This window comes from Porites lutea, chromosome 3 (genome assembly GCF_958299795.1).
Source record: "Porites lutea chromosome 3, jaPorLute2.1, whole genome shotgun sequence".
NCBI lineage: Eukaryota > Metazoa > Cnidaria > Anthozoa > Scleractinia > Poritidae > Porites > Porites lutea.
In genome coordinates, this window is record NC_133203.1 from 45,146,935 (window position 1) to 45,169,336 (window position 22,402).

At 41.9% G+C, this 22,402-nt stretch overlaps 2 protein-coding genes across 6 annotated transcripts in view; one reads left to right on the forward strand and one right to left on the reverse strand.

Annotated features, from left to right (window-relative positions):
* Positions 1-5,125, forward strand: part of LOC140929803 (uncharacterized) — a 9,306-nt gene extending 4,181 nt beyond the window's left edge. Inside the window, exons 2-8 of the mRNA XM_073379505.1 lie at positions 1-168; positions 1,655-1,752; positions 1,849-1,907; positions 2,429-2,582; positions 2,689-2,912; positions 3,656-3,728; positions 4,802-5,125. The exon at positions 1-168 is cut by the window's left edge and continues 111 nt beyond it. Coding sequence (XP_073235606.1) covers positions 1-168; positions 1,655-1,752; positions 1,849-1,907; positions 2,429-2,582; positions 2,689-2,912; positions 3,656-3,728; positions 4,802-4,953 — 928 coding nt within the window. The 3' untranslated portion in view covers positions 4,954-5,125. The remainder of the gene's footprint in view (positions 169-1,654; positions 1,753-1,848; positions 1,908-2,428; positions 2,583-2,688; positions 2,913-3,655; positions 3,729-4,801) is intronic.
* A 2,458-nt stretch (positions 5,126-7,583) lies between these two features.
* Positions 7,584-22,402, reverse strand: part of LOC140931239 (probable ATP-dependent RNA helicase DDX23) — a 29,340-nt gene continuing 14,521 nt past the window's right edge. For 4 of the 5 annotated variants that reach the window (XM_073381005.1, XM_073381002.1, XM_073381003.1 and 1 more), the window contains 21 exons: positions 22,153-22,216; positions 20,509-20,588; positions 19,296-19,432; positions 18,819-18,907; positions 17,839-17,914; positions 17,573-17,709; positions 16,877-16,942; positions 16,264-16,308; positions 15,318-15,357; positions 14,714-14,763; positions 14,410-14,556; positions 14,002-14,063; positions 12,966-12,997; positions 12,451-12,508; positions 11,724-11,793; positions 10,655-10,693; positions 10,059-10,102; positions 9,239-9,322; positions 8,956-9,002; positions 8,268-8,389; positions 7,584-7,799 (listed from right to left, as the gene is read on the reverse strand). In XM_073381005.1, the coding sequence (XP_073237106.1) occupies positions 7,698-7,799; positions 8,268-8,389; positions 8,956-9,002; positions 9,239-9,322; positions 10,059-10,102; positions 10,655-10,693; positions 11,724-11,793; positions 12,451-12,508; positions 12,966-12,997; positions 14,002-14,063; positions 14,410-14,556; positions 14,714-14,763; positions 15,318-15,357; positions 16,264-16,308; positions 16,877-16,942; positions 17,573-17,709; positions 17,839-17,914; positions 18,819-18,907; positions 19,296-19,432; positions 20,509-20,588; positions 22,153-22,216 (1,591 nt within the window). In that variant the 3' untranslated portion in view covers positions 7,584-7,697. The remainder of the gene's footprint in view (positions 7,800-8,267; positions 8,390-8,955; positions 9,003-9,238; positions 9,323-10,058; positions 10,103-10,654; positions 10,694-11,723; positions 11,794-12,450; positions 12,509-12,965; positions 12,998-14,001; positions 14,064-14,409; positions 14,557-14,713; positions 14,764-15,317; positions 15,358-16,263; positions 16,309-16,876; positions 16,943-17,572; positions 17,710-17,838; positions 17,915-18,818; positions 18,908-19,295; positions 19,433-20,508; positions 20,589-22,152; positions 22,217-22,402) is intronic. The other variant, XM_073381004.1, reaches the window with a different exon arrangement.

Genomic DNA, 22,402 nt, shown 5'->3' on the forward strand with positions numbered 1-22,402 from the left:
TAGTACCCAGGCACCATCTCAGGCCACCTCGGCCACTGGCGGACAGTACTGCTTTTACCAGAAGCCCAAGCAAGTGACTTGTAACGTAGCGCACATGAAAAGAGTAACCCACCAGTTCAAGTACTATTGTGGAACACAATCTCAGCAAAAAGTTTGTACTGGTCACAGGTGTGTTACAATTATAACTGAGTTAGACCATGAACAAACGCAAAAAACGTACGCTCAAATAATTTACCGTGAAATTCCGAAAATAAGCCCCTGGGCTTATATTTTTCAAAGGCCCTTTTTGAGGGGCTTGTCGTTGGAGGGGCTTATCTATGGAGGGAAAATTGCGTTTGAAAATCGATCGGGCTAGCCTTACAGTTGGAAGGATTACTGTTTTTGCTTTGTTTTACTTTGTATTTGAGGGCAATTTCCAAGGACAAGCCCCTGGGGGGCTTATATTTGGAGGGGCGGTTTAACGGAGGGTTTTTTGCTTTACGAGTTTTGGGGGCTTATATTTGGAGGGGCTTATACATGGAGGGGCTTACTTTCGGAATTTTACGGCATTAGTTGAAATCAAGTTCTACATGCTAACTTTTTTTTTTGAAAAAGAAGTGAATGTTTATTTATTTGTTTGTTTTCGCCACTGTTTCCTGCGCCTAAGACTTGGTTGCACGTTCCATGACGTTTGACACTGGTTTGATACTTGGTTACATTTTATGGCCCTTGATTTTCCCGCCTCCAGCTACTCTCGGGCCGAAGTCACGTATGGCGTGTGGACTGGAAGCGTTGCGTGACTCGGGCCAAGTGACTGCCAAAACAACCTGTCCCGTTCAGATAGTGGGGTGTGGCACAAAGTCAAAGAGCGGGTCGCTGCTCCCTGCTCACATCTCTTCGCGCCGTTCCCGAAATCTGAACGCCTGGAACGGGCTTCCCCGAAGAAGACAAGTAGAAGACATTTGGTTAACACTTGATTGCATGTTATGGCCCGTGACACTAGCTGCATTATTTCCCGCCCTTGACAACACAGTTTGCACAGTTTCTCACGCTAAATTAGCCAGTTTTCCCGTGCTTGTAATTTTTTGTCTTCCCGCAGCTTTTGGTGCCTCTGTTATATCATTTGCGTTTGTTTTTGTTGGCAATAGTAGTGGTTTCGAGTCCATCTTTGAACTCCATGTACGACCAATTTCCCAACGCACTACAAAGTCCGGCTACAGCTGAAACCTCCCGTTGACGATCACCTCCCGTAAACGACCGTAACAACTTTTTGGAGCATCAGTTCTATAACTTTCCATCGTTTTTAACCTCAGTTAAAGCATGGTCTAAAATCTTAGATTTTGCTGTATGCACTACGATTTTCATAGTATACGTATAGAAAGAACTGCTAGTGACAACATGGAACTGTGTATTTTGTAAATTGCATGCAATAAATTTTCTTGCCAAATTTAATATGTTGATACCACTCCTCTACTCGGAAGTTTGGGAGCAAGTCACCGAAAATCCTTCGCGAAGAAAATACCCTGAGGATAAAGAACATACCCCGCGCATAACAATGCCACCAGCTACGCAGGCTGTACTCGGAAAAAACCCCTGTGGATCTATTCTCTCGTGAGCTACCGCTAAATCTTCTCGTTTATAGCGTCGCTTATAAGAGTTTCGACTTTATTTTCAGGGTAACCTATCGTCCGCAGTATAAAATAGAGGTGAGAACAGTGATTACGTCGGTCAAAGACTGTTGTCCCGGCTTCACAGGAAAAGATTGCAGTCAAGGTGGGTGCTATTCTATCAAAGTCAGTTCCAACTAAGATTTTTATCATGACTTTCATTTACATCAAGCCATCAACTGGAGTGTTTCTGTTTCAACAGCCTGTTTTAATTGCACCAAGTTTCTTTTGCTGGAAGCCAGGTTAAAAGCCTTGGAACAGGTTAGTAACTGGTATGAAGATCGAATTTCAAGGGGAAACATGAATAAAACTAACAAAATGATAAAGTGCCCCGGCGTCGCTCTCGCGTGTCATTTCGTACGCTTGACTTCTCGGAGAGCTTGCTCGCCGCGTAACAGACGAGCCAGGTAACTGGCAGGTAACCCGCGTTTAGACTGAAGTTCAGCATATGTTCCACGATGAAGACCAACTGAAGTAGCTCTTCTTGTTAAGAGGCTGCTATGTCTTTGAGCTCATTTGAAAATAGTTTCATTTTTTCGATGTTCCGTTAGAAATAGCTTGTTGCTTTGATTTTTACTTGTTTATTTATTAGTTGATTCCGATTTGTAGAGAACCAGCAACTGAACTCTTTGATTTGTAGTGGTTGTTTTACCGTTTCAAATTTTAGACTCCACCTTCTACTTCTAGCATGCATGCAATGAACGCCTTGGAATTTATTTAACTTACTGGCCCTATGGTTAAAGGTTAAAGCAGCTTGCCCATTTTCTGTTTACTTTTTAAAGAAAAGTCAAAAAGCTCCTGCCGAGGCGATAGTTCGGGACAGCGAAATCTCAAGAGGTCCACGAGGAATTCGCGGGCCACCCGGACCCCCCGGGCCCCCGGGAAGACGAGGAGAAACCGGAGATCCGGGGCCTCCAGGCTTAAACGGAGTCGAAGGTGGGTAGGATATCAATGAAACTTAAAAACGCATTAACATTCCTAGTATGCACTTTAGCATAGGAAAGCGAATGTAAATTAACTGTTTTGTTTTTGTTACTTTCAGGGCAATCACGTGGTTCAAGTGTCCAGAAAGGGGAGAAAGGAGATCCCGGTGAGCCGGGTACCACAACAGTAGTGACCGGAGACCCGGGACCACCTGGATCTCCAGGACCCATGGGACCTCCGGGATTAAAGGGGGAACTTGGAGAATCAATACAAGGACCACGAGGATCCCCTGGACTTCCGGGTCCAGCGGGAGAACCTGGCCGCCCAGCTATCGGAGCCTCGGTGAGTTTTAAAAGGACGATATTAGTTTTAAATTACTGAAAGGCCTACACGTAAATTTACTTGGTCATCCAGAAACAAACGATAGGGTGACGGCTATTCTTAGAGTTATTCCGTGGAGTTAGAGTAAGCCTCCAAAATCCTAAGCTCATGATTTTGGAACGGTAAAATGCTTTCCCAGGTGGAAAATGATCGAGCCCTCTCCCATTTACAAATATTGCTGTAAATCGACTAAATGTTTCCTTTTTATTTTTTTTTGCGCAGCGTTGTTAGTGAAATTTTAGAAAGTTTAGACTGATATGGAGGAAGTAGTGCATGCCCATCCGCTCTTTCGCTCTAAAGCCTGATACTCGCTTTTAAAAAAGAGTACAAGCAGGCCCGTAGCCAGCTTTTCGACTCCAGAGTTGTAGGGCTGGCTACATTTCCACATATCCTGAAAACTGCACGCATGACTAGTGCGCACTGACCTCACCAACACTTTGAGTTCTTAAGCTCTTTAGCTCACCCCAACAACGCATAATTTACTACAAACAGTGGACTAATCAAACCGAAAATTTGTAAGCCTGGGCCTACAGGTCTATAGGCTGGCTACGTTCCTGATTGTGATTGTTCTGTATTGCACATTTTTCTTTCTGAAATAGCGACATTTAACATCATTTCAATTTGCTATTCACAGAGAGCCTACAAAAAGCATTTTTTTGGTAGACATGACTCGTGGTAACAAAAAGGTCTTTTTGTATTTTCAGCCTGCAGATTTAACCGCTCTTAAAGATCAGATGAAAATGCTGACTGCCATAGTCATGGAGTTGGAAGAAAAAAGTAAGCAAAACAAAGCATGAGTTTCTTTTTCTATTTAAAGATAGTTATAAGCCCCGGGGTTATATTTTTCAAAGGCGCTTTTTGAGGGGCTTATTTCTGGAGGGGCCTATATTCGGAGGGGCTTATGTACGGAGGGAAATTTGCGTTTCAGAAATTAACTGAGCTAGCTTGTAGTGGAAAGGAAATTTACCATTTTTGCTTTGTTTTAATTTGTATTCGAGGGCAAATTCCAAGTACAAGCCCCCCGGGGGGCTTATATTCGGAGGGGCCATTTAAAGGAGGGTTTTTTGCGTTACGATTTTGGGGGGCTTATATTTGGAGGGGCTTATAAATGGAGGGGCTTATTTTCGGAACTTTACGGTAGCTTTGTTTCTTCAGGCAAATATCAGTTAAAATTCAAAGGCAACATTTTTTGGAAGGGCCGTCTGGTAGTCTGCTACACAGCCGTTATTAGTGTCGTCACGCAACGTTTCTCCCCACTAACTAGTGGGGAGGAGCGTTGCGTGACGACACTAATAACGGCTGTGTAGCAGACTAGCCGTCTGGTGAATACCGCTGAGTAGTATTTCGAGGATGCTTGAACCAAGTCATTCAAAATGGTGGCATCCCATGAATGCTGGGAGGAGAACTAATGAAAATGGCGACCTCCCAGTAGGGTGGTTAGACAAATTGGTACAAACCGGTTTTTGGAGGTGGTTGGATGGAGAAGCGTGAGGTGGACGCGTGTTTTTGTTATTTTGTAAAAAGATGTTATCGAACGAGTCTTACGTCTAAATTGCGCAGCAAATTGTATGTTCCTTGGCGTATTCTAATGAGTTTTGCCTACTTTCTCCAGATTGCAACTCCGATGCGTTAAGGCCGCGGTACACACTAGGCGACAACTTGTAGCAAATGATGTTGTGGTGACACGTCGCAGCGACAAATCGCTCCGTGTGTACTGGAGAACTTTTGTGAAAATCTTTGTCTCACAAACCACTCAGTTTTGGATTGCTACACCACTATTAGCAGCTAGAGGTAGTCGGTTAGCAGTTTCCTTCTTGCTGATTGACTCTGACTTGATCTTGTTTGCTTAGTTTCCAGGTGTGAGTGCACTGCTGGGAGTCAGCGAGGTGTGGCTAAAAAGAGCGACGCTACAATGTACCCTTCAACTCTACCGAACATTGAATCACAGACCACAAAAGTCACCACTTCAGAGCCATTGTTTGCTCCACCCGCCAGACGTTGAAAACGATCCGCACGTACTTTCTATTAGTAAACACTGAAAATTTTAACCACAATCATTGCCGTATGATATGCAATATTTTGTAAGTCATAAGTTTTAAAGCTGATTTAAAAACTCATGACGTGTCGCCAGCTTCGACATAAAATGCCCTGCACATGCTGTTGTTAGCTATAATGTTTCGGTCAAATCGAAGCTTCAACATGCCCCCCCCCCCCGGGCATACCCCGGGCATTTGACACCTTTGCCGTCCCGGGGAGGAGGGAATTTGATGATCAGATTCTTCCAGGGGGTGGGGAATTTGATCCCCATGCTTTAGGGGTGGGGAATTTGAACTGTGCCCTCGATTTCATGTAAAATCTTTGGCGTGCAGAGCTATCATGGGGGACGCGGTGTTAGAGGATTTTCGTGGAAAAGATTGTGCTTTTGTGGCCAATTGGTTACGAGGAAAGGGCTTAAGCAAGCTTTGTGCCGTATTTGAAGTATTTAAATTTTAAATATGAATGTACTTTTTATTGTTGTGTTTGCATTGAAATACAATACCTATACCGGCAATTCAATACAACAACATAAAATAAAATAAAATAAAAAGCTCAGGTCAACTACTTTGACCTTCTGCAAGTATGTTAATTAATAAGGTGAGCGATGATGCATTTCAGTGAAATAGTCATGATGTAGTAATCTCAATAGGTGGAATCTTTTTTTATAGAACGCTTTGTATATATGTTGCATGACGAAGAAAAGCTGAGCATTCAGTGACCTTGTAGCAGCGATTTCCGCCGCTTTGCACGAGACTTTTGTTCGTAGTAAATACGCTAACAGTGTTTCTCAGTTTTTGTTATATTTATAAAGATTTTGTTCGACAACTGAAGGCGTTTCCGCCGTTCTTCTGTCATTTTTGTGACTGTGAAATGTCCCCAGGGTGGGGGCATTTGATCTCCTGAATGGACCCTAGTGTGGGGCATTTGAACGGCATTTTGGCCCGGGTAGGAGGGAATTAGAACAATAATTTTCAAAAAAGTCAAATGCCCGGGGGGTTGCCCGGGGGGGGGGGCATGTTGAAGCTTCGATTTGACCGATACATAAGTTTTAAGAAACAATGTTGTGACAAGGTTCTGGCGATTGTGGTGCGAGTTCTTTTCACTAAGGCAAAAAAGAATTCCAAAAAGCAATTGGGAAACCGCTACTCACAGGAAACTGTATAGGTATTAGCCATGGCGCATATTTCTTACAACGAAACGTTTGATCCTCTGTCTGGATTCCAAGAGACATTCGAAAATGAAGATTGTGCGTACGTCATCTCAGCATAGTAGATAAGAAGGAGTAATTCTATATATAAAAGCTACTCCAGTTTTCGGCGACAATTTACTTTAATTTGCGAATGTTTTTTGACTATTGTACTCGCAAAATCGAGGGCATTAGAAACGTCAAAGCAAGTGTTTTTGACCGGAAGTTGTTGCATATTGCTCAAATTTAGACTTCTGCTATCGACAGATAAGGACAAAAAAAGCCCTGAAAATTGTTATTAATGAGTATTCTCACCCATGGCAAGTTCTGCCAACTGCTAGATTTCAAGATGCATTCTTTCCTCAGTGTATGTTCATTTCAATTTCAGACTATGAAAAAGTTCTCTTTTCTTATGGTGTATATAATTTTAGTCTTGTCGCTATGTCCACAAAATAACGGAAGTCCATTTTTAACCAGTGTTTCCACGTAAGTCAAAATACTATTGCAGTTTTGGTGCACTGAAAGAGGTTTGTTATTTTTATCAAAGTCTGTTTGAGAGGCCAAACATTTTCCGTACAAGTACTAAATTTACTATCATCACCCTGGGGCCACAGAGAAAGAATAAGAAAGCCTGTTCCTGGCTCCGAGATAGTCGGTTCCGCGAAATTGAGAAAGCGCGAACATAAAAATAAAAAATGACAATAAAAAAATAGAAAATAATAATAATTAAAAAACGGGAGAAAACTGGGGAGAGGAAGGGCTTCCTTTTTCCGCCACCGCCCAATTTCCCAGATCACGCGCTCATATTTTCGCGTGTTTTTCACTTACGCGAGAGATCTGGGTGCGAGATTACGTCATCCCTACTACCTTAGCCTGCGTAGCAGTCAGGCGCTTGGAAGTAATGGGCGCAGGAAAGAACGGGGCGCGCAAGGGAGACACCCTCTCCCCTCGCGTGTCTCTCTCGCGCGCCCCGTTCTTTCCTGCGCCCATTACTTCCAAGCGCCTGCTACGTACGCAGGCTACTACTATCTAAAGGTGATGTTACGCGAGACGATTCGCAACGACGACTTTTAGCGCGACACTGCGTTGCAATGTTGCAACTATTCGAAACAACGTCGCAACAATGTTGTAATGCTGCGCTAAAAATCGTCGCCACGAATCGTTCCTTGTAACATCACCCTAAGAGCCTGGAACAGGCTAGAAAAAGATGGCTTGAAAATCAACAGGAGCAAGTTCTATAAAACCTTATAACTGTTGAGACGTCTAAAATTCAGCCCAGCCAAACTCTTTGTTTCAGTCAGACGTTGGAGGCTCCGATGCTAGCATGTATGCATGTATGTGGAATAAAGAATAATGCATAAATTGCTCATTCACGCTCTGAAAAGGTTTTAAAAGATATTACTGATAAATATTTCAAAATTTTGTTTATTTTCTTCATAGCTTTATACCCTTGATTGTTTTACTATTTTCACAGCCATAAAAAGCGGCTTCCGGCCTTGCGAATACTGGATTTATTTAGGTGTTTATACAAAAATGGTTTCTTCCTTTCTCTTCTTTGTAAGCACTGTGCCAGGTTTGTGCTGTGCATCAGGATGTTTATCAAGCTCCGGCGGACAGTGGCTCACCTATAAACGACACAGAAATAAGCCATTTACTAAAGACAATGTACCCCTCCCCCATGTCATAACCGCTGACAACTGTTCATGTTAGTGTTTTTTGCTTGTTATTCGCCATAGCACGACTAAGAATCCATTGGATTATACATAAAATAATAGTAAATACGAAAATTAGTCTGATACTTAACTAGCGCCTGGTTAAAGATTTAGAGCACTACATTGGCCCTGTAAAACTCAATTTTCGCCTAAGACACTATAACCCTTTTAACCAAAAATATTTTACATTAAATGTTAAATTTTGGGCAAACAAGAATCAACATTTTAACCCAATTCAGACTCAGATATGAACAATAAAATTCATAAACAAAATACAAGATTTGCAAGAACATAAATCAGTTAGTTATAGTCGAATCAACTTTCAGTGAGTGGAAAAATGGGTTTTTTGACGCTCTGTAAAATTGAAAGCATTGTACTTACGGGACTCGCTAATAATGTCTGCTTGAGGTCATAAAACACTGCTGAGTCCTCCTGGGTCAAAAACGTGATGGCAACACCGGTTTTTCCTGCTCGACCGGTTCTACCAATACGATGAGTGTAGCCTGATAAAAAATGAAAACAATGACATATTAGCAGCCATAGGGCACTGGCTATGTGGTGGCTTCTGTAAATTTAGGCAATAGACCTTCTTCATAATACCCGCCACCTTTGGAAGCGCGCAAGGTTGATGGAATGGGATGTCACGTGGTTTCTCATCTGAGGGAATAAACAAACTCGGCTGCGATTTCTTTTATTGACAGCTTTTAATAAGTTTTTTGCCTCCTTAGAAACCACACGATATTTCCTTTATCCCATAAATCCTTTCGCTCGTGAGATGGCGCGTATCGTGAATAAGGTCTATTCCAGCACTCACGGAATAGACATAATTTGACTGAAACATCAAAATAATCGTTCAAAATTGTCAAAGAATTACAATAATATAATACATAAAACCAAAAGTGTACAATCCATGGATTAAGAAATGAGACAAAATTAAACGCATTACATACTGGTTAACTCCGTACTTAATAAAGTTTGTATATCGTAAGATACGATTATCAACACCGTTCGTCTCGATGAATTACTTTTACTTTAAGCTTAAGGTTTCAATGTTAAACTCATCACTTACCTTCGATTGACTTGGCCATGTCATAGTTAAGAACAAGTGAAACATCCCTGGAAGAGAAATGAAGAAATCAACTTTGAGAGATTTTACTTGCGCTACTTTACACACATTTAGTGAAGAAAAAAAAAACTTCATAAGTTTGACCATCAACCCCGTTCCTAGGGTTCTCTCCGATTAACCGGTCTCCAGGTTGGGTTTGAAAATGAGTTTAAGAAAATCATCTTCAGGCCTGGAGCCAACAAAAACAAGAAAACAAAGAAATCAAACTGTTTATCATGAAACTTACTTGATGTCAATACCACGACCGGCTACATCAGTGGCCACAAGGATGTCCTTAGCACCAGCTTTAAGACTCGACAATGCAAACTCTCTGAAAGAAAACCAACAAAATGAATCTTTATGACAGGTTCAGAATTAAGATGCAGATGTTACGTAACCGCGTATGTTCGACTCAGTTGACGAACTAATGAAACTGAGTGTAGAGATGCATGGCAAAAATGTTTGCAAGGTTTAATCAAGCAAACGACAGTGGGCTCGTCGTGCTTGCTAAAAAAAGAAGGGCCCGATCGAAGATTATCGTTGACAGAGCTGTTTAACCTAAAAACGGTTTTTTTTTTCGGGTTTATTTGTTATTGCCTAAATTGCAACTACCACTTCGACGATCATATCTCCATAAAATTTGTACTTCGGCAGTTCACATCGTCTTTCATGTTTCATTCCTTTCACCGGTGAAGGTGAACTCAACAAATTGGCCTGCTCCCAATATATGGATCTTCATAGCTCAAATGGTAGAGCACTGCAGCGCTAACGCAGAGGCCATGGGTTCGATGAAGTCCCGAATTTTTTTTTTCGGGTTTATACATATTTGTAATTGCTTAAATTACAACTACCAATGCGACGATCATAACTTCATGTAAAAAACGACAACACTGGTGTACAAAACAGTCGGGAATTTCACTGAAACATCCTTCCATCCGTCCAATACCCTTGTTCAGGCCCTTGTTTTCTTAGTTTCCTATACTCTCGGTGTCTCTCTAGATTTACAAAACAGACAGTTAACAACCATGACGATGAAATAACAAGAAGAGGTTACATCTAAACCTCACCTTTGTTCTTGGTTTCGTCCACCGTGGAGTGTTGTAGCACGGAACTGTAAGAAAAAACTCAGGAAGTTATGTATGTGCCCGCTCTCGGGAACGAAAATTAAAAAACGGGAGGTATGGAACTGAAGAAACAAAAGGATAAAAACGATCGTGGATGAAATCAAATAGTGGGCAAACCAGGCACTTTAAGAATGACAGTGAAAAACGTTTGCCCCGAGTGTTCACGATCCGCCTTATTCGCTGTCAGTCAAAACTGACGACCAAAACAGAATTTGCTCGTTTTACCTGGTACAAAAAACCCTTATATAAAAACAACTTAGTGATCCGCAATCGCGTTCAAGCAGTCACTGCATCACTCAAGTACGTTTAGCCTGCTAGCAAACTCTCCATGTATGGCGCGCAAAGGCGCGAGCGTGCTGCTCTCGCGTGACTTCTCGCGACCCCACACCCCGGCCACCCCCCTCTCCTCACTCCCAATGGAGAGCTTGCTCGTAGGCTAAAGTTCGTTTGGTAAAACAAATTACAACAAAACCATAGCCTACATCGAAGAGAAAAGAGATAAATTCACCCACGCCCAACGCCAACAAACGATAACTTACGCCCATTTTTTCCAGGGACTTGGCGAGCACGTCCGCTCCCTAAGACAGACGGAAAAAGAGTTAATCAGCTAAACTTTATTACAGATATCTCGTCTCATAATTAGCAACCTTAAGATTTGACTCGGAGTGTGTGATCATCGACTATGAGTACGACATTGGAATTTCAAGCCATTTATGTTCTCAGGTCTCTCACTTGTTCCCGCTGCTAACAAAACGTAGAGAGACGTAAGAGATTGTTGTGGAAAGTGTTTATCTGGAGCTCATGAACTTGGTTTGAAAGCTCCTACTCAATCTCCTCCTATTCGTAATCCAATCTCAGGCTGTATTCATACTACAACGGACAGCTTTTCGTGCCGAAGCGAGAAGGTATCCGGTACAGTACGAAAACTTATCCGATAAGTGACTCTTTACTTTGGAGATCGGCGAGGCGTAGCTTCGCTTCGTTACAGAAACCGCTCCGATGTCACCGTTGTTATGTGCGAACAGAAGCCCTAGTGTCCGGTATGGTTTTCGTGCCGGCGCAAAAGCTATACGGTATAGTGCTATTATAGCTTTAAGGTAAATGTAAATGTAAAATTTTAAAATGTAAATATCATATTATCCACTCCCCTCTGGGCTTTTCAGAGATAATTTACAACACTGGTTGGGGGACTTTGCCAGACTGCTTAAGGTGCAGTTTACAAGTAATTAAGGAATGAGTGATGATGCCCCCATACATGAGTGTGAAACTGAGATAGACCACTACAACGGGCACTACGTGCCCTACTCTTTACGAAGAGTGTGTGGGTTCTTTAACGTCCCACAGATTTTTTATTACACGACAGTAAGGGGGCGAACGAAGACTAGCCATTGAAGACGGGAAAAGGGTACGTAAGGCACGAGAGTACATGAAAGGCGCGCAAGGGCTTCCCTGCTTCCTCGCGTGCCCATCTCGTCCAACCTAACCCCAAGGAGGAAGTCAGTACATGAGAGCTCCGCCCTCGCTCTCACTGATCTCCGCTCAATTTCCGTGGGTTATTTTTTTTACACGCCATCTCAACTATCGGCTGCGGTGACAAGCAACTCTCACCTTCTTTTGATTGACAAATATCATGATCGGAGGATCAATGCCAGCATTCAGTATCTCTAACAACTTCTTCCTGTCGAGGAAACAACAATAAACACTTTTAAAATGACTGGTCCCGAGCGAAACAGTTACTATTATTTCCTAATAAGCCGACGGAGACATTGAGATTCGAGGGAAACAAAATAACTGTTTCCCCAGGAACCAGTATTTAAGTGATATGTTATATAGCTGGAAATTCATAAAACCTCGCTGTAAAGGTCAAAGTTCCCAGGTAAAAGTGCAACGTTACCCTCTGACGTCATAGATTTTACAACGTTACCCACTAAGAGATTTTGGCGGGAAACAGTTTAACTGTTAGATGTAATGTGACCTCGAAGTAACCAATGAGACGCGCACGCTGTTGGGAAGAAATTTCCAGCTGTATAACAACAACAATTATATGACAGTTTCCCCACAATGCTAATCAAAAGTCGCTTTTCTCCCCATAGCACCAAAATGCCAGTTAAATGCTGAGTTAATATTCATCTGAATTGGACAAAACGATACACAGCAAAACGTTATTGGTAGCTTAGAGATAAGATGAGAAGGGCCAGGATAGACTAACATGAAAGAAGAGCAGAGTTTTACGATAAAAAAAACTACAGTACACCGCAATTAATCTCGCGTTAATAAATTTACATACATTGCTACAGTTTAATAAACATATAAAGGATGATACACGCAGGCTTACCTCTTTGCTTGTTCTTTAACCAAATAAACTTTCTGTTCCACTCTCTCGACTGGTCTGCCTGTGAAGTGATGAGAGAAAATTGAATTACTTTAATACAGAGCACAAATAGAAGAGCTGCCTGCTTTAATAACCTGGACAATATTTCAAAACCTCCAATTATGTTTTTCTAGACAAGAAAACTTTGCTTAAAATTAGGTTTTACCAGAACCCCTTATGAGTTTCTGGTTTTACCCTGGGTTAAACTTAGCTGATATCTTTTGAGGAACCGGGCTCGCAAGTTGAACCTGAGAACTGCAGTTTAGATCATAACGTGGTAAGCTATTTTTCAGGAAATCATCCCTGGCATAATTTTGTGTGGTTTGAAACTGGTTGGACATGCAGCGACAATGACCGATGTGTGACCGTCATAATCCAGCAAACAGAAAACAAAAAGAAACAGAAAGATCCCCGGTATATATACACTGTATATCCCGTTGAAGGAAGGTTAAAACAAGCTTGATCTTAACAATAGTTACCTATAGAACCGATGTAAACCACAGCTGGGCGCCTGAAAGAAAAATAAGCCATCACAATGTTAGGTTCCCAGTCAATTAAGATTGCTTTTTAACAAAGAATTATTCGTCAATGCTCCTCGTTTTATGATGTAGATCAGCATCTAATTGCTCCCTAACGTATCACTGCTTAAACGTACAGGTGATGATAAATATGATGAGAACTGAAATATGGGTGCTGATATTGGGGATTCAAGGGTAGAAGGCAGCGTGGCAGAGCGGTTAAGGCGTTGGACTTGCTATCCGAAGACCCTGGGTTCAATACCCGCCCTAACCGCTTGCTGGATTTGTTCAAATCCTCAACCAAGGTTGTAAATATCCAACTGATTTGCCTCTATGCAGTTGGTATTGTTAGTCTTGTTACGTTACGTTACGTGTATGGGCAAATTCCAAGTTGTCCCAAGCCACTGTTTTAAAACGAAACTAAGTGTGCGAAGTCTCTGATATGAAAACGATTTTTTAATTCTCAAGCAAATGAAATTCATTTTCACAATTGGGGTCATGCACACGGCCTCGCTTTTTTAAAGTGACGGCTTTTCGAGTACGGAATTGGTCTATTTGATCTATTTCTTTCAGTCGTTTGCTCGGTCTCACTAGTCTTGGCGCGGTAAATACTGCTGGGGGGATAGACTGCGAGCAGTCTCTCTTTTTCTTCAGATTTAGTGATGGGAGCGCACGCGCGCGAGAGTCGAGCCGCGAGCAGCGAGACGAGAGAAACGAGGGCGGCATCCCGAGAAAAAAAGAGAATCATTCTGTTTTCTTGCCTCTCCCGTCTAGCGCCTTCATATCACGCGCGTGGTCATTTGCGTGTCTTGCGCGTTTTGCTCGATGGACCAAAAAGAGAGAGGCTGCTCGAAATTTACCCGGTGTATATGCCGGAATTATTTATTATTTAGTTATTTATAGTTATAGTGAGCGGCTTTGTATGCGGATAGATCGTCAATAAAGGACATCTATTTAGAAAACACAGTTTCAGTAAATGGTCAAACCGATAACTGACCTTAGATAGTTTCTGGCCAAACGTTCTACTTGTGGAGGCATCGTCGCCGTAAACATTACAGTCTAAACAAGGTGAAACAGAAAAGCCAATGATAAGAATCTCAGCTCACTGGTCTTTAGTAAGATTGTTCAAAACCTCAACTGGTGGTTACACTACATTCTAGTAGTGTCAACTGACTAGAGTCTCAACTTCATCTCCTTGACGAGACGTCTCCTCTTTTCGTTGTTGAAGCAAACGAAATACGAAGGCTACAAACAGATATATCAAAGGAAACTTCATGTGAACCGTGAAAATTCTTTAAGCTCCGCCTAGTTCTAACACGCTCCCCAGTCTAAAAACACTGAAACATTGAGCCCGCGGTTTAATTAATAAATCAATCAATCAATCAATTAATTTATTTATACCAACCTGTCTAAACTTGTCCTTTCCCATATAAGCTAACAGCTTTTCTGGATCCTCGGCATCTTCAGAATCAGGCTTCACGTTGCTCACCGGAAGATGCTCCAAGATCTTCTGAACATCAGGTTCAAAGCCCATGTCAATCATACGATCAGCCTACAATAGTACCACAGACATGGCTCAGATTTTCTGAAGACGAATGATTGAGTGTAGAGTAGGGCTTTCCCCGCATCTTCCTTTGTAAAATAGCTTATTCTTCATCTGATTCAAAATTTCGCAAAAACAAAAATTAAAACAAATTAAAACTACTAACCTCATCAAGAACAATATATGAACAGCGACTGAGTACAAGGTATCGATTTTCTGTAAGAGAAGGAAGAACAAAAAGCTTCAATCAATTACACTTCAAATCTTATGTACATCGAAATTGCAACTCCATAGATTCACATTTGCCATCTCTAAGAGGAAGATACCGTTAGATTCTTTTTCGCCTTGAATTTTGAATAACTTAGTTTAACTCTACACCATTTCCAATTCCGGCACCGCCATCAAATTGGCACCAGAACTGAAGGCACGAAAAATAGAGAAACCCTGAAATACAAGGAGAGGAAGAGTAGGGAAAGAACTAATGAAGTTAGGACCGGGGTCCTGGATTGAAACCTTCATCGATTCCAGGAACAGAGGCCGTTGAAGAAGGAATTTCCTACCCTGCTTAACCCAAACAAAAACTTACTACACTACCACAAGACAACTACACTTCGCTAAGAACGGTTCGGATAAAAGTAGACTCAAGTGTTACAGTGTTATTTCGAAAAAACGCTAGAAAACCAATGATTGTAGTTTTCGAATCATCTCGTGATACTGTAGGGTGCCAATACTGCTTAAGCAGAAATGAGAAATATAAAGAAAACATTTACCGAGTACATCAATCAGACGACCAGGTGTAGCAATGACAATCTGAAAAAAAAAAACAATTGTAATGGAGTAAGTACTTAGCGATACATGTTAATATAAAAGGCAACAAACACTTCTCTACAACTCGCCACTTTAAAAGAAGGAGAGGGAATCTGGGCCGAGCTAACTTTTGCAAAGACTTCTGGGACTGTTACTAGGGACACGGAAAAAAATTGGCCAATAGCTGGCCGGCGCGTCCCTAGTATTTATCCCAGCAACAATTGCGGCACGCATTTCGGCTCCAGGGGCCCGTTTCTCGAAAGTCCCGGTAACTTTACGGGCCCGAAATCAAATATTCAAATCGAAATATAAAGAATAAGAGCGCGGGTCCCGGCTAGCAAACTACTCCATTTTCTTTCATTAACTGACAGTTTTATCATGTTAGATGCAAAACTATTAAAACCTCGATATTTAATGTAAACAGAGACAGCTTACCGGGTCCGTTAATTATCGGGACTTTCGAGAAACGGGCCTTGGTAAGCTGTCTCCCGTTTACATCAAAGATCGAGGTTTCAATAGTTTTGCATCTAACATAACTATTAGCTAATGAAACAAAATGGAGTAGTTTGCTGGCCAGGACCCGCGCTCTTATTCTTTATATTTCGATTTGAATATTTGATTTCTGGCCCGAAAAGTTTCCGGGACTTTTCGAGAAATGGGCCCCGGTTTCCTGGTGAATGAATTTTTCTCCACCCTCTTTGTCTGGAGAGTGCGTTGTAGTGTGGCTTACGAGGCAGGTGTTCGATCGGGCGGAGGGGGGTCGGGGGAGGAGGATGAAGAGGGGGAGGGGGAATTCGGGTGCACGATTCCGCAAGGAGCGTGCGAGGGAGGAGGGAAGTTCCTCCTCCCTCTCTCGGTCTGGCCACGAAGGCTAGTTTCAACGTACGAAGGAGGAACAGATTAGCTTACCTCGCAGCCAAGCCTTAGCTGAAATCCTTGGTCCTCGCGAGAAAGCTGGCGATAAAATATATAAAAGGTAGGTGTTAATTGACTTTTTATTTATTCTTTTATGGCTGAGTGCTTATCTCCTCTTATCGATTTCAAAATCCCATTTGAGACAAACGCTGTATTTAGACTCTCTGACAAGCGACTACCTCCGGGCTCAGCAACCATGCAATTCTGTTTCACGCATTTCAAAGGGACTCACTTCATTTTCGAAACCGAGCCACAACTGTCTCTACGAATTATAGGAAAGCAATTCTTAGCTCGGAGGGAAGTTGGAGAAGGATAAACGCACGGTTGGAAACCTTTGTCCTGTTCCATTCTTCTAGAGACCGGGACGGGAACTCCTACCGCACGAGCTACGACATGTCCTGGCCACAGATGTCCGCTCTAACAATATGTAGGATGAACCACGTTGTACCTCGTGAAGGAGGATTCGATGTGCGAACCTGATTTGAGGTGATGTTCACGGGACGATTTTAGCACAACACAGCGTTGCAACATTGTTCCAAAATTGCACCCACGGTAGCTACGACACCATCGATAATGACATTGTCAGACTTATGCGTAGATTTCTTACCCCACCAATCACGGACACTGTCCTGACGCCAAGAGGACGACCAAACTTGGCAGCTTCATCTTCGATCTGGCAAGATTAGAAAAACAAACGCACCGTTGGCTCTGATTTAACGCAGTAACCCTTTGTAACAATAAAAGTACTTACTTTCAACCTACGGCACGAATCCTGGTGAGTTAGTCGAACTGAAAGTTAACAGTCATTTAGCCCCCCGTGCTGACGAGAAGGTGTACTACTGTCTTAAAGAACCAGCTTTTAGATAATTTTGTAAATGCTTCTTAGCTAAGTTAAGTATTGTAATTGGTAACAAGTTAAGCATTGTAATCAGTAATAATGTAAGTGTTGTAATTAAACGTGATGATTGTAAATAATGATTGTTCCTGCAAAGCCCCATTGGGAGGAAACAAGAAAGTATGTATGGAAGTATGTACTAATCCCATGAATGTAGGTAGACCACAAAAACTGGGCTTTTTTCCTAAGAAAATAACCGCTGCTCTTAAGGCACAACGCAACGGAAGCGTGAATTCTTGCACGCGAGCCTCATCTGTTTGGGCGAAACGGTTGGAGCGAGTTGACATGACGCCCTTATGCCAACTCGCCTGAGGGCGAATTGACCAACTAACCTGTTGTGCCAGTTCCCTGGTGAGTTGACATGAGGCCCTTATGCCAACTCGCCAGAGAGCGAAATGACCAACTAACCTGTTGTGCCAGTTCCCTGGTCGGAGCCAAGATTACAGCGTAAGGTCCCTTATCAGCATCTGCGTCACGTTCAATCTTTGGCAGCCCCATAATCCACACCAATAAAGGAATCAGAAATGCTGCTGTTTTACCACTACCTTTTTATTGAAAAAACCAATGTTATCCGCGTATTCTTAACATCGGCGTGACATGGTGTGACCTACTGCAATACAATTTATATAGTTAAAATTTCCCCAACAGTCAACCCTACTGAGCTCTCACTTCACCTGTTTCAGCTACTCCTATGATGTCCCTGTTCTGAAGTCCAATAGGAATGGCTTGGCGCTGAATTGGTGTTGGTTCCTATGAACACACATGACAGATTATCTAAGAGTTGTTCTAAAGTTTTACTTTTGGTTTGAAAAAAAAACGAAACATTTGTACGAGTTAAAAGAGCTTTTTCACATGGGAAAATCATATAATTCTGAGCGTAAACTCTGCGCTAAAGATAACATCACTCTTTTCATTTAAAGTAGATGAAACTGACCAGTAAATAAACAGATAAAAAAAATCGACTTTATTTAAAAGTCAGTTGTATTCAAAGTGGTCATCCAAGCCGCGCGAAGGTCTAGCCGTTTGCCAGGCGCAGAACCTTCTGTCTCAGTTCTTTTGCAACCTTCTAATCTGCGACCATTGCTGATCTACCAACTAAGGTAACCCTGCTGTGGTTAAATAAATGACTAGATTAAGAAAAGCATAGCCGATAGTGCTTCCAGATTTTTTATCAATGTATAGTCTGACATAGACTTTCAAAAAAGTCCTTCGTCGGATTTCACGCTCCGCTCGCCAGGAGGTCGACTTGTAGCAAGTCTAAGTCTGACAGTTTAATCCTCATACCAAGTGTGCAAAGAATACTAACATTGCCTCCGTCTTCCAGACCGTACAAAGTATGAATATCGATGTAAAGAAACAGTTTAACTTGAACGTGAAAATTAAACCAGCGCCATTCTGGTTGTGACATTTGCGGGGTGGGGTTAAGTGACTAAGCCAAAGGGATACCGGTCGTTTCGATACAAGTTAATTCTTTCGTGGTGTAAATAGTTTCACGTACTTGACTTAAAGAACGAAGAATATTCAACCAAAATGTATTTCTTGCTCAACTGCAAACTTTATTCGAAGTGATCGAAATTTTTGCGCAATTTCACTTCTTGAGTTCGTATCGAACGACTAGTATCGAAACAACTTTGTATCAAAAGGACTGGCTTACCTCATATTGCAGTTTGTCTACAATATCCAATATTGAAGTTGGAAGGGTGCTTTCTCTCCACGAGCGCAGAGGAAATGGAATCTTGCCACCTGCAATGAGGAGGGAGAAAATACAGTAAAAACCGGTGAGTAAGAACCTATATTTTCCCTCGTTAGCCTTAACAGGTTCAAGTTACATAAATGGTACTTACCACAAATTTAGGCTATTTAGGTTCTTAAATTGGTTCTTATTTTTTGAAAAAAAAAAAAATCCCTCGTAGCTAAGAGTAGTTAGTGGTAATCAGCTCATTCCTTGGGTAATAAGACTTCAGTTGTTGTTTTTCTTCAGTTGCGACGGAAATGACAATTAAGACTGCAACAATGTTAGCATTTAACAGTGCACAGAGTAATCCACAGACAAAAAGAAAAAAAACACAGATAAACCAAGCCCAGGACAAAAAACGACAAGATTTCAACAGCCTGTCCTAGAATCTCTTGCCTTTTGTAGAGATGGCAAAATCTTCTCGCAAGATCCGCCAATCTCTTTCCACCATTTCCTCCAAGGATTTTTTGCTCCAGTGACGATCATCGAACGCACGCTGTCTTTCCTGATCACGCTGCTTCTTTATTCGCGTCCTAAAATAGAAGGAACCACGAGTCACGTTTACGGCAAACGGCAAACGGAAATTTGTACCACGTGACAAAGTTTCCCCTTTCCTTATCGTTTATTGTTTTTTATAATAATTATCTACTTAAATGTAGAGCTTTAGGGTGCGTTTCTTCACTAAAATCCGTGATCGGATTAAAAATCCGGATTTGGATTTTAGTGAAGAAACGCACCCTTAGATTCTTTGACGAGGACGACCACGAGTACAAGATTTTCTCAATACTGAGTATTGCTCAAGCGTGGACCAGCGTCATTTTGGCGGGAAAACGTGATAGCCGTCGTCATTCTACGACGAGTTTTAGCAAGGAAGTCGTAGTGGCAGGAACAAGTTATCTAATGTAAGAAAGTTTTAGCATTTTGGTATCGGGAGAGGGCTTAACTTCCTTCAGTATAAATAACCGTACTAAACCTTTTTGGTAAAAAAAGTAAAATAAAGCTTTCCAGAGTGTCTTTTTTTTCGGAGAACACGCGAAAAAACTTTAAGTTAAATCTCACACTTGTACTCGTCCTCAAATCTAAAGCTCTCTAATATTAGAAGTTTTATGCCGCTGAGGTTTATCAGTAAGAAAGTAAGAAGGATTTTGGATTGGATTTTTCTCATAATTGTCCACTTCCATCTGACGTTTACCGTTTGCCGTAAACGTTATTCTAAATCTCTCAAATAATTACAGCTGACGCTCTCTTGAGCGGATATCCTCGAGAAGCGGAATAGTATCCACAACATGGATGAGCATGGTTCGAACAGAGTTTTGGATGGCGGAAAATTCGAAGCTTTTCCCGGACTTTTTCTAAGACAATACTTTCTTTTCCAAACTCAAAGTTTTCTAACAGGCAAAAACCTCGATTGACATACATGTACGCTGAAACCAGGCTTTCCAACAATGCACGGCAAACGTACATCAATCACAGTGCAATGCGGACATAAGACATAATCTGTCCCGTTCGGGACAACTTTTATCTCTTCTAAGATTGAACTAATTTCAAATGCAATTCGCGTCAGTATTAGTAGTTTTTTTGTTTATTATTGACAAGATAAGATACTTACGCCTCTTGGGTCTTTTCCTCAACAGTTCGTCTTGTCTCCAACATTTCCTGATAAAACTTTCCTGTTTCCTTCTTTTGCCACTGGGAAGAGAAAAAAATCATTTTCCAAGGATTTTTACTTTAAGACTTGTCACCTCACTACGTCCTAACATTCTAATGCACAGCCGAGCCTCGCAAGGACAGCCACCTAAGGGCCGGAGTGGTTGTTGTAGAGGGGTTAACCACTTCAATCGTAATAAAGGCCAAAGAAAAAATACATCACTAGAAAATTCATATTTTCTTTGGAGACTGAGCCGTGTCCATTGAGACGTAGAAAGTTTAAACCTTTCCTGGCATAATATTAGGCAGCTTTAGCGACAACAACGGCCACGACAACGAGAACGGCAAAACGCAATAGGTTTATTAAGAAAAACAACAACTCTGCACGTGCATCACGCTTTTTTGTACCTTTTTTGCCATTGTTGCACCAAACTTCCTATTTCATATTTTATGAAGGACGTGAACAAGAGAAACGATTGCTTTTCGTGTGCTCATCTAGTGTGAATACCTATCCGATATGTGACCCTCCACAGATCAGTGCGGCGCCGCGCAGCTTCGCTCCGTCACGGAAATCGCGCCGGAATCACCGCTCTTATGTGCGAACAGAAGTCCTGCCCGGTATAGTTTTTGAGTCGGCGCAAAAGCTATCTGTACTAGTGTGAACATAGCCTTAGTTTTCTTTTGCTGAACTTACTTACAGTCATTTAGAATTCAACTACAGAAAAATTCGCCAATATTGGACAATGAGATGGAATAAACGCCAAGAGGTTTGAAGCATCGCGAATTCTCTTTTTGTGTGACGTTTGCGCTTCCGTCGCCGTTGTAGATGCTAGAGCACCCTAATGAGGGACTGTGGTTAGGAACTTGAATAATAGAGACCTTAGCTTTAAATTCCAAGAAGAGGACGACCTCGAGGACGAGATTTTCAAGTAGTGCTCGGGGATGAGTCAGCGTCATTTTGGCGGGAAAACGCGATAGCCGTCGTCATTCTACTACGAGTTTTAGCGGGTACAGAAACAAGTTAGTATCAAGACGCTCATGAGAGAACTTTAAAACCTTCTTCAATAAAAATAACTGTGCTTACTTTTCTGGTGAAAAAAGTACAATGAAGCCTTCCGGGGTTGGATTTTTTGAGAATACGCGAAGAAAATCAAACTTAAATCCCGTCCTCGTCCTCCGCTCAAGGTCTCTATTGTGATGGCTGATATAAAAAAAGATCGATGTAGAAAGGAGTAGTTTGAGGAGTCTCGGCTCAGGCCGAAGGATGCTGATAATGACGATGAAGAAGTGTGTACATGTACACCTCAAGGGAAGGATCTAGGGGGAGGGTGGAGGGGTTGGCGCCCCCCCCCCTCCTTTAAGATGACCTGCGGCTTTTAAATACAACTGGTATTCTTCCCCCCCCCGCCCCCCCCCCCCCCCAAAAAAAAAAAAACTTGGTGGTTTATTGATGCTGAAGTAAAACACGAGATGAGGTTGGAGAATCCTGAATCCACCCTGCATCTGTTGCCTGCTTATTCATGCATGACTTGGAACACTTCTCTGAACAATCTAATTCTGTGGTTTCGACTGTGGTTAGATACCCCAGCTGTTTTTTAATGTTTACCTTGATATCAATTCCACCAATATGTCCTCTTCCAAAGAGCTGAATTTGATGCTTTTCTGTATAGCTAAGTAAGACAAGTACTTGTAAGTAAAAAGGAGAGTTGCACAGACTGAATGTATGTTTCTTGATCAAGAAGCATATCAGCACTTAACTCCCTGGGCTGGTTATTTAATCAAAGTCTTGTTTATTTTTACTTTTTCTTTAGAGACTCAAGAAGCCTCCAAATCTGTTTGTAAGGTGTCTATTTCAT